General features: G+C 40.5%; 1 protein-coding gene across 1 annotated transcript; it reads left to right on the forward strand.

Moving 5' to 3' along the window:
• Positions 1–252: 252 nt before the first annotated feature.
• LOC133380943 (killer cell lectin-like receptor subfamily B member 1B allele B) lies at positions 253–11,079 on the forward strand. The gene is given in 5 exon segments (XM_061619201.1): positions 253–327; positions 4,151–4,288; positions 5,643–5,797; positions 7,141–7,253; positions 9,571–11,079. Coding segments are annotated over 5 exon segments (570 nt in total). The 5' UTR covers positions 253–287; the 3' UTR covers positions 9,695–11,079.
• The last annotated feature ends 272 nt before the right edge of the window (positions 11,080–11,351 follow it).

The following is an 11,351-nucleotide window of genomic DNA, read 5'->3' on the forward strand; positions in this document are numbered from 1 at the left end:
CTTTCCCTAATCCTGTTGTGAAAATTAGTTTTAGTTAGAGATGGCAAGCAGCCAGTTTCATTCATGAAGGAAACGGGGGGGGGGGAGTTCTCAAATGGCTCAAAAAGAAAGATTTGCATTTCCTTTTATACAACAAACATGCCTTTTAAAATCAGAAAACACAGTGTTAAAACTCATCTGGGCAGAATGGGGAGAGAATGCATATTACACTGTGTGTGATCATCATTAGCTTATAAGTCCCACAACAGTCACACCAGAAGAATGTGCAGATATCTCATGGAGCAGTGATGGTTGGCTATGCTTGGTTACAAAACCAACAGGAGCTAAGTAATTCAGGCAGCCTTGTCCTCTCAAGACAAACAGTCAGTCTTTTTCACAGTTGTTCAGATATAGCATCTTTATAAAGAGATATGTTGAGAATTTCCATTCTCTTATAAATTTGCTGTTCTGCAAGCTATAGAATTAGCAGGCAACCAGTAACCAAGTCTTCACATGTAAGAATTTAATCACTGCTTTTTTTCCTGTTCAAAAATGAACACTTAAGACTAAATAGGAAAAGTTGCATCATCAGTGAGTCATAGCTGTAGTGCTCTGTGACAGGGCAGGGATTGGTTCCATCCACACGACAGCCCTGTAGTGCTGCTGACATATTGCTATTCTGGAATCAGCTGGAATTAAAAGAGAGGTTCTACATGGCACTTAATATAGCACTATACAGTACTGTCCAGTAATGCCCTTCCTCATGGCCAGGATCCTTCTATCATGTTAACCCAAAAGTTATTCCCATTCAGAAAAGGTCCTCTGCAATGATACTTAACATTTTCATTTTTGTAGCTTCTGCCCCTTTAGTTGCTTCCTGTTCAGCATGGTTGGTGAACCATGGTTTAGTGATTAATTGTTCCTCCATTAGTCATTTTGTGTGTGTGTGTGCATTACTGATTTTCTTTTGCTGTTTTTTACATTTCTTCCATTTATAGTGAAATACTGCTATTTTATTATTAATAGAGTGGGGAATGAAAAGGAACTAACAGTTAATTATCAAATTGAATTGCTATTAATTTACTTTGAATTTGATCAGGATATTGAACTGTGGTATTGTTTTGCTATGAATCAGGTATGATTATTGAATTATTTTCTATTTTTTACTACATTAGCTATTTGCCACATACTGTTGTATTGATTTTTTTTCTGTTGGCCACTTTTAGTTTCCTTCAGGAAAGAAAGTGGGTTCTAAACATTAAGTGAAATTACACAATAAAAAAATAAAGCCCACTAAAACACTTGGGAGCAGTATGACTAATGAAGGGGAAATACAACACGAATCATCCAGCTGCACTGGACAAGAGTAGTGACAAACTGCAAGGAGGAAGCTTTCAGTTAAAAGTACAGCAACCCTGAAATGTTTCAATAGCACTTTGCCTGTCTGCCAGGCTGGCTCCAGGTTTGAGTGGTTACTTGACATGAGGCCCTCTGGTCCCCTTCCCTAGTTGGTGACTGATGGCTGTGCCACCTTCCTCCTATGCACTACAGGAAGAAGATGGCAGCTGTGGTGGTAGCAGCCCTCCTCTGTAAGCATCAGTCAGTCATAATTGTGATTGATCACAGTGCACCTGAGGATGTAACATCACTGTGGGGTATGATGGGCAATTACAATGGTGGTTGCCCAGTGTTTATCAAAGGAGCATCAGAGAAAGTTGCCCAGGGCAGCAGCAGGCCCAGTTGTGGCTACTGATACTGGACTTGCTTGTCCACAATGGAGAGGCTGGAATTTATTGTGTTTTATTGTACACAGACTCAAGATGCTAGAAATCAAGCATAAAAACATGAGAGAACAACATGGAAATAGCCCAGATAGAACGATATGGCAAAAAGTCTTCCTTCAGAAAATGGAAGTCTTGTCCAAATGAAGAAAATAAAAAAGAACACAAACTCTGGCAAAAGAAATGCAAGAAGACAATAAGGGATGCTAAAAAAGAATTTGAGGAGCACATTGCTAAGAACATAAAAACCAACAACTAAAAATTCTATAAATACATTGAAAGCAGGAGACCATCTAGGGAGACAATTGGACCCTTGGATGATAAGGGAGTCAAAGGTGTACTAAAGAACGATAAGGAGATTGCAGAGAAGCTAAATGAATTCTTTGCATCTGTCTTCACAGTGGAAGATATAGGGCAGATCCCTGAACCTGAACTAACATTTGCAGGAAGGGATTCTGAGGAACTGAGACAAATAGTGGTAATGAGAGAGGAAGTTCTAAGCTTAATGGACAATATAAAAACTGACAAATCACCGGGCCCGGATGGCATCCACCCGAGAGTTCTCAAAGAACTCAAATGTGAAATTGCTGATCTGCTAGCTAAAATATGTAACTTGTCCCTTGGGTCCTCCTCCGTTCCTGAGGACTGGAAAGTGGCAAATGTAACGCCAATCTTCAAAAAGGGATCCAGAGGGGATCCCGGAAATTACAGGCCAGTTAGCTTAACTTCTGTCCCTGGAAAACTGGTAGAAAGTATGATTAAAGCTAGATTAACTAAGCACATAGAAGAACAAGCCTTGCTGAAGCAGAGCCAGCATGGCTTCTGCAAGGGAAAGTCCTGTCTCAGTAACCTATTAAAATTCTTTGAGAGTGTCAACAAGCATATAGATAGAGGTGATCCAGTGGACATAGTGTACTTAGACTTTCAAAAAGCGTTTGACAAGGTACCTCACCAAAGGCTTCTGAGGAAGCTTAGCAGTCATGGAATAAGAGGAGAGGTCCTCTTGTGGATAAGGAATTGGTTAAGAAGCAGAAAGCAGAGAGTAGGAATAAACGGACAGTTCTCCCAATGGAGGGCTGTAGAAAGTGGAGTCCCTCAAGGATCGGTATTGGGACCTGTACTTTTCAACTTGTTCATTAATGACCTAGAATTAGGAGTGAGCAGTGAAGTGGCCAAGTTTGCTGACGACACTAAATTGTTCAGAGTTGTTAAAACAAAAAGGGATTGCGAAGAGCTCCAAAAAGACCTCTCCAAACTGAGTGAATGGGCTGAAAAATGGCAAATGCAATTCAGTATAAACAAGTGTAAAATTATGCATATTGGAGCAAAAAATCTGAATTTCACATATACGCTCATGGGGTCTGAACTGGCGGTGACCGACCAGGAGAGAGACCTCGGGGTTGTAGTGGACAGCACGATGAAAATGTCGACCCAGTGTGCGGCAGCTGTGAAAAAGGCAAATTCCATGCTAGCGATAATTAGGAAAGGTATTGAAAATAAAACAGCTGATATCATAATGCCGTTGTATAAATCTATGGTGCGGCCGCATTTGGAATACTGTGTACAGTTCTGGTCGCCTCATCTCAAAAAGGATATTATAGAATTGGAAAAGGTTCAGAAGAGGGCAACCAGAATGATCAAGGGGATGGAGCGACTCCCTTACGAGGAAAGGTTGCAGCATTTGGGGCTTTTTAGTTTAGAGAAAAGGCGGGTCAGAGGAGACATGATAGAAGTGTATAAAATTATGCATGGCATTGAGAAAGTGGATAGAGAAAAGTTCTTCTCCCTCTCTCATAATACTAGAACTCATGGACATTCAAAGAAGCTGAATGTTGGAAGATTCAGGACAGACAAAAGGAAGTACTTCTTTACTCAGCGCATAGTTAAACTATGGAATTTGCTCCCACAAGATGCAGTAATGGCCACCAGCTTGGATGGCTTTAAAAGAAGATTAGACAAATTCATGGAGGACAGGGCTATCAATGGCTACTAGCCATGATGGCTGTGCTCTGCCACCCTAGTCAGAGGCAGCATGCTTCTGAAAACCAGTTGCTGGAAGCCTCAGGAGGGTAGAGTGTTCTTGCACTTGGGTCCTGCTTGCAGGCTTCCCCCAGGCACCTGTTTGGCCACTGTGAGAACAGGATGCTGGACTAGATGGGCCACTGGCCTGATCCAGCAGGCTCTTCTTATGTTCTTATGTTCTTAATATGTGTGCCTGGATTCTTCATAAAAAGAGACTGGATGACAGGTGGCAATTCCAGAGAAAAGGGCTAGTGTGACAGCAACTTTTCTGTGTTTCCATCAGCGCTGGAATGCATATTTTTAAAAAAATCTGGTGCATATCATTATCCTCCATTTGCTGAGCACCTAAATAGTAATATCATTTATAGTTTTGCAGACCAAACAAGCTCTGGTGGAGGCCCAAACCTGCCAAGGGTCCAGCAACGAAACACCACAGACGACCACCCTGGATCATTGTCAGTCTTTGCAACGGTTCCTGTGCAAACCACATGACAATCACTTAACAGGTAAGCCCTGTGCTTTCAGTGGCCTCTGTTCACAACAACACAGGCAGAATGATAGTCCAGCTAAAGTGAAGTACTCTTGCAATCTACGCATTAGCAAGCATTGGTCACCAACACTTTCAGGGAACATAGCCAAGGAAAACCTAGGGTTAAGTCCCAGGTTCAGTGGGACTTAAAAATAAACCCCATATGCTTCACATAGGAACATAATGAACGTAGCTCAGTATATCATCGACTACACTGAGTGACAGTGGTTCTCTGGGGTTTCAGGCATGTGGGTGTCTCCTAGCCCTATCTGGAGATGCTGAGGATTGAACCTAGGGCCTCTTTCTGCATGCAGAGCTGATGCTCGGCCACTGAGCTGCCTACAGTCCTTCCTGTGAACTTTTTACTTTCCCAGGGAAATCAATAGAGCTTTAAAAAGTGCTTCTTTTTGTCTGGGTTGTGGCCCAGTGTAGTGTTTGGTTTCTGAGTCTGGGATAGGCTGAGATTGCTTGCACAACTACTTCAGCTTGATGGGGCTGGACTATATATAAATTAAGCAATTTAAAAAAATATAGTCTTCAATATTATTTTTTTCTGAATTCTTAAAAGCAATTCTCCAGGTTTTCCTTGGATATATCTCATTAAAGTGGTGGGTGACTCATACTTGCTATTTCTTAGATTGCAAGAGTCTAGCTTTTTTCAGAAAGCTACACCGATAGCTCAAAGGTGTTTTGCGTGTTTACTTAGAAGTAAGTCTCACTGGATTAAACTCTCCTAAGTGAGCATGTTTAGAAAGTTCAACTTAAGAACAATAACAACCATGACTATTTTCATGACTTGGCTTATTAGTACTTTATTACCAGTACTTATTGATACACAATAAGCCATTGTGGCAGGAAAATGAGCAATATTTAGAACTGGTCCAAGTCAGTCAATATGAGCTTCAGCTGTGTCCAAGTGAATGAGAGAGAGTTGTTAGTTCTTTAAAGACTCAGGACACAGGCCCATGGCACAAATTTGCATAAAGTTTCCTGGTGGTAATTTATATGTATACTATAGATGCAAATTGAAGTCTGGTTTCATACAGGAAGACACTCTGTAACCAAAGTTTTTTTAAAAAGTTTTTAAAGTTGTTTTGTTTCAATGTATTTTAAAGTCTCTCTTTGTGATGTTTTAAAGTGTTTTTAGTGCTTCTTTTTGCCACCCTGGGTTCCTGCTGGGAGGAAGGGCGGGATATAAATCGAATAATAAATAAAAATAAATAAATAAATAAAAAGGGAGGAAGGGCAGGAGTTTTGGGGCCAAAGAGCCAAAGCTTAGGCCACCCTCTAACAATCCTCCTAGTTTCTTGGCTTTTCCCTTTATATTCCAGAGAATTCGAGTTGCAAACTCTGCCCAGAGAACTGGCAGCATCACAAAAACAAGTGCTACTGGATCTCCAGAGAGAAACAAACCTGGAACAAGAGTCAGAATGACTGCACAGCAAAAGGCTCACAGCTTGCAGTGATACAAGAACAGGATCAATAGGTAAGTGCTGTTCGCAATAGGGTTGCCAGGTTCATGGCCTGCGTCTGATCCTGTATCTTTAGGAGAAGAGAAAGTCAGCCAAGTGCACATGTTCTTGCAACCCTGTAATGGGAAAAACCACAAGGTGGAATTCTCCCTTCCCCCTGCACAACTTTTAAAGATACAGAAGACCTCTTGGAGGCCAGCCTGGCAACCAAGAGGTCCTCTGTATCTTTAAAAGTTGTGCAAGGGGAAGGGAGAATTCCACCTTGTGGTTTTTCCCATTACAGTGTTGCAAGAACATGTGCACTTGGCTGACTTTCTCTTCTCCTAAAGATACAGGATCAGACGCAGGCCATGAACCTGGCAACCCTAACATAGACACACACACACACCTACAGTTAGGCTTGAAAAAGGGAAAACCAAATGAATTCAGTTTTCGTCAGCCCAAAAGCTGGATTGCTCAGATATGGATTTGAAGTTTTTCCACTGCAAAAAACTCCTACCCTTCATTAACTTTCAAGTAAGGTTCGGTAAATATTTCCATTTCTCTGTTTCTCAATTTTCCAGTGTTCAGTTCTCCATGTTTCCACATCACTTTGCTATTTATTTATTTATTTTAAATTCTCATGAAAACCACCCTGCTGGGCTCCTGCTGGAAGGAAGGGCAGGGTATAAATCAAATAATAAATAAATAAAAATAAAATGAAAACGTGTCAGTATTTTTGTGGTGATTTCTCCTACTATACACATTTTATATGCAATTTCCCCTAATATAGTGTACACATTTTTGCAAACCAATTTTCCCTACTGTAATGCAGTTTATTTCAGATGCTCTGTGTATAGGGTTTTCATAGAAGACATGATTCACTAGAAAAGACAATAATGCTGGGAAAAACAGAAGGGAATAGAAAAAGAGGAAGGCCAAACAAGAGATGGATTGATTCCATAAAGGAAGCCACAGACCTGAACTTACAGATGCTACTGTAGGTCACCAATTCATAGGGTCACCATAAGTCATAATCAACTTGAAGGCATATAACAAGAAGAATGCAGTTTATATATTTTCACGAACATATGAATTTATATGGACCCTTTAGTATATGCCTGTTTGTACCCATTACTTGGCTGGAGAACTGCATTGCAAAATGCAGACAAGTGTGAATTTTGAAGGATGGCTCTGTTTCAGTTCACATATTGTTTCGGAAAGTCCGAGTTAGGTAAGTTCACCTTTCAATGATAACTGAATCAAATTTCTCCCCTACCCTTACTTTTGAGCTTAATAGCAAACCATCTGTTTGAAAGGTCAATCTATGAATACATATATTCGAGAATCTGTAGACTTATTTATATATCATTAACAGGACTTCATATATCATAAAAGTGAAGGGGCACAACTTCTGTGGATTGGAATGATAGCCATACCCTCTACAAGCAAATTGGCTTGGGTAGACGGTTCCCCATTAAACAACACATTGTGAGTATTTTCTCCCACCATTCACCCAAGTTTTGGCTAGGCGTTGTTTCAGTTTTTCCATTTCCTGACATTCCTGTGGTCTTCTGTGCCTCATCTACAACTCTCTTCAGCTTTATGTATAACTATCTGTCCTTCAGGTTCATTATATCATCTGGGGATGATATTATAAGCATCTGGGGAAAGAGTCCTAGCAGAATCTCAAATTATAAAGCAGTCCTCACAAGATTTCAAACATCAATAATTAACACTCCAAAATCAAAACCTATTCCAAGTTCCAGACCCTGGGCTGGGTCACTAATAATACTAAAGGTGCCTCCGAACGATCAGTACTTTGTGGAAGGGACTCAAGTGCACACTAAGAAATCTAGGTTTGCGCAATCAAAATGGATTAAAGCACCGTGTCAGATGGGCAACAAACCCATTTTTAAAAAACAAATGGACCTTAATTTGCTGTTAGAAAAATGATGGGGGAATGCACTGAAAAGTGTGGGATGAATGAATGATAACATATAATGATGATGAAGGGAAGATATATAAACACTGCACAAGCAAATCAGGACGAATGCAGGATAAATGCTCACTGTCATATACTGTAACTTTACTGCAAAGAAATCCGAATGAATGCTCAATAAAGACTAGCTATAATCTAACTTTCACAGAAGCTTTGTGCAAGCAAATTGGTAAATGCTCAATAAATTGGCTGCTTAGAACAGCCTTAAGCCATGGTATGTTTAACAAATGTCCCACAGACGTTCAGAAGAAACCATGAGTTGTTTCTCCAGAGTTTTCCAGTTTATCTAACCTTTGTAGTTTGGTGAGCATCTGGAATAACGTGGTCAAACAAGTCATGGTTAAGAAAGAGTGCTGTGTTCACACATAACACTTGTCATAGTTAAAACAAATCAAGTTTCAAAACCCAATAACTGCATGGAATGGCATGATAATCCTACTTAGAGCAGACTTGTTGAAGTTAATAGACATGACTAGCTTAGGTTTGTTCATTTCAGTGGGTCTTCTCTGAGTAAGACTTAGCAGAATTCAACCCATAGCTTCAGAACATAGTTTGTTGGTGGTAAACAAACTATAGTTAAGCTGCTGGGCAGGGTTCACACATAAAATTATGCCATGGTTTAGCATTAGATACAAACCAAACTAAAAATATTTAGCTCCAAATTCAAGTTCTGAAATTTCATATATTGGAATACGGCGTAGCTGTGGGTGGTATCCAGTGAAGTAATTTGATTAGCGCAAGGACTTATGGCTATGCAACTGAACTTGCTCGCCCTCTACTCTCCCTATGCACCCTCTAAATCTGTTCTAGGAGCTCCCCCAACCCTCTGGAGCAGATTTGGGAAGGATACGGGTGGTGAGAGGAGAGGGAGGGAAAATTCCATTGCGCAAATGGAAATCCTTGTGCTAACAGAACTGTCTTGCCATTGGATCCATTATATTAGGGCTACGTAAAGGACCTGGTCTTATCTGAGGACAGAGAAATGATAATACACTTACTAATAGCAGCTCATATGGCAATCAGAAGTCGTTGTAAAGTAGTCAGTGCACCAGTACTAGTAGATTGGATAGTTAATAATATAGGAAGTGGTTCAAATAATAAAACTGACAAATGTAATGAAGGTAAGATAATGAAAGCTACTTAATAATCAATTTTTTGAAAAATGGAGCAATTTTATTATGTACTGGTGCAAAAAAAAGATAATGTTGAATCATATGTTTTAATGGGAACTTCATGATTTCGTATTGGAATTGTTCACTGGGTGCAAATCACTTATTGTTTCTTGATCAGGTAACATTAATGTAATAGACCATGCATATAACATCACCATTGAAATTCTGGACATATTTTTCAAATCCACAATAATAAAAAGCATATCATATCAGCAACAAGAAATAGATGCTAGAAAACTCCACCCGTTACAAGTATCTGGGAGACCAGATTGCTACTTACCTATGAAGGTTCATGGGGTGGCCTTGGGCCAATCATCACCTCAACCAAACCTACTCTACAGGGTTGTTGTGAGGATAAAAATGGAGAGGGGGAAGAACCATGTTTGCCACCTTGAGCTTCTTGGAGGGAAAGGTGGGGAATAAGTGTAGTAAAAATAAAATAAAATTTTGGGAAATGGTCCTCGTTTCAGAAGCACTGGTCATGTAAGCTAAAAACTGGAGAGTACATGCTTGGAAACTTACTGTGGGGCAAATATAAAGGAAATAAGAGATTACATCCCTATCAAGGTGAGAAAGTGACTTTGGCCATCCTTTGACAGATGTTCTTGGTTTGGTTTTCTCCTTTATTCTGCAGGTTGCAAGTCACAGACCTTGCTCAAGCTAACAGTTGTGGGATGCTGAAGGGGAAGAGAGTGATTTCAGAAGCCTGCGGTGTTGTAGCCAAGTGGATCTGTGAGGCAGAAGCTCTTGTAGTGTAAATATTAAAATATATCTATTAAAAAACGTGTGGGGCCATACAGTAACCATGGGAAAATTCTGTTATGGTTATGTAAACTGTTATACAGCTGAACCAATTGCTTTGAAATGTTTTCTCCTGCTGAAAATTGCTTTGAGTTTTGTTCCTGCTGAAAAGCTAGCATCCTCTGTTTAATTATTTTAGTGGCAAAAATATTTGAGGTGCTCCTCCCCCCGCAGCGCCCATCCAGAGTGAACAAACAGTTTGTTTCAATATCAACATATTGAAATCAATGGACAATGGGCATCTCAGTTTTGATGAACTGCATCTATTGGATGTTTTCCTTTCAAGAACTGCCAGACACAGTGCTAACTCCAGGATTTGGGGAACCTTTGGCCACAGCATCCCATCCACAGTGCCCCCCTAATCTGGAAGAGGTGGAGCATGCAAACTAAGACTGCTCATAGTCTAACTACATCTGATTCTTCTTGGGCACTCTGTGCAAAGCGGAGATGGTAGTACTGTTAGGGTAGCAGTCTCTTGCTGGGGGCCTTAGCAAATGCTCAAACTTGACACTTTCTGGAGCTGGACAGAACAAATTCCACCTTTAACTCCACCCTCTCTGTTGTGACTTATATCTGAGGTAGCCTCTGCCCCACATGCTTCTGGAAAGAGACAGGACAGGCTTGAACATAAGAGCCTGCTGGATCAGGCCATAAAATCATAGAATAGTAGATTTGGAAGGAAGCCATCGAGTCCAACCTCCTGTTCAATGGAGGAATCCAACTTAAAGCTGTCAAAGACCCCCCAGGTCCATGACCCCTGGTCTTTGCTTCCAAGGCCAATCCCCAACCCCCTGGGCATTTGTTCCCGGGCAGACACTCCCCAGGTCTCTCCTTACCAAGGTTAGGTTACAATCAACATCAACCCTGTATGGTAGATAGACTGCTACCACCCCTTAACCTGGCCTTCCACTCTGAGCAAGGGGAACTCAGAGCACCCACTAGAATCACAATTTCCCCAAGACCAAGAAGTATTGTTATACTCCTTGCCTGGGAACGTTATACCTGGAGTAATAATCTTTTCTTTAATCTTTAAGATTCTTGTTCCTTACTGAACCTTGATTGTCTGTTTCATGTCTGTCCTCTTACTCCTCTTCTGATCGCTTGCTGGATCTGTGTCCTCCTGATTTGACTGTGGGCTCTGCTACACCAGGACTGGATATTAATGAGGTGACAAAATGCCCTGGTTGAGTTGTTTACTGGGATGGGGGTGATGCTACAACTTTTTTTTAATTGTTTTATGATGTTTATAATATTGAAAAGTTGTTTTGGCTTGCTGTTATACTTGTTGTTATGTTACTGTTTTATTATTTTTTGTTATTAGGAAATCATTTTGCAATTGTTTTTGAGATGTTTTTCTGTTCACCTTGTTGTAAGCCGCCTTGAGCACAATTTGTTGTGGAAAGGCGGCATACAAATAAAATGATGAACCAACGAACGAACGAACGAATGAATAATCAGTAGTCAGTAGCATCGTGGTCAAGGACTGGATTTAGAGCCAAAGCCCCAAAGTAACACACACCAAGTAATAAGAGGTAGTCTATTAAAGCTGTAATAATGCATATAAAAAGAGCAGCATACAAATTCCTTTAAGCCCAAACACCCCCAACAGGGTTA

Source organism: Rhineura floridana, chromosome 3 (genome assembly GCF_030035675.1).
Source record: "Rhineura floridana isolate rRhiFlo1 chromosome 3, rRhiFlo1.hap2, whole genome shotgun sequence".
Lineage (NCBI taxonomy): Eukaryota > Metazoa > Chordata > Lepidosauria > Squamata > Rhineuridae > Rhineura > Rhineura floridana.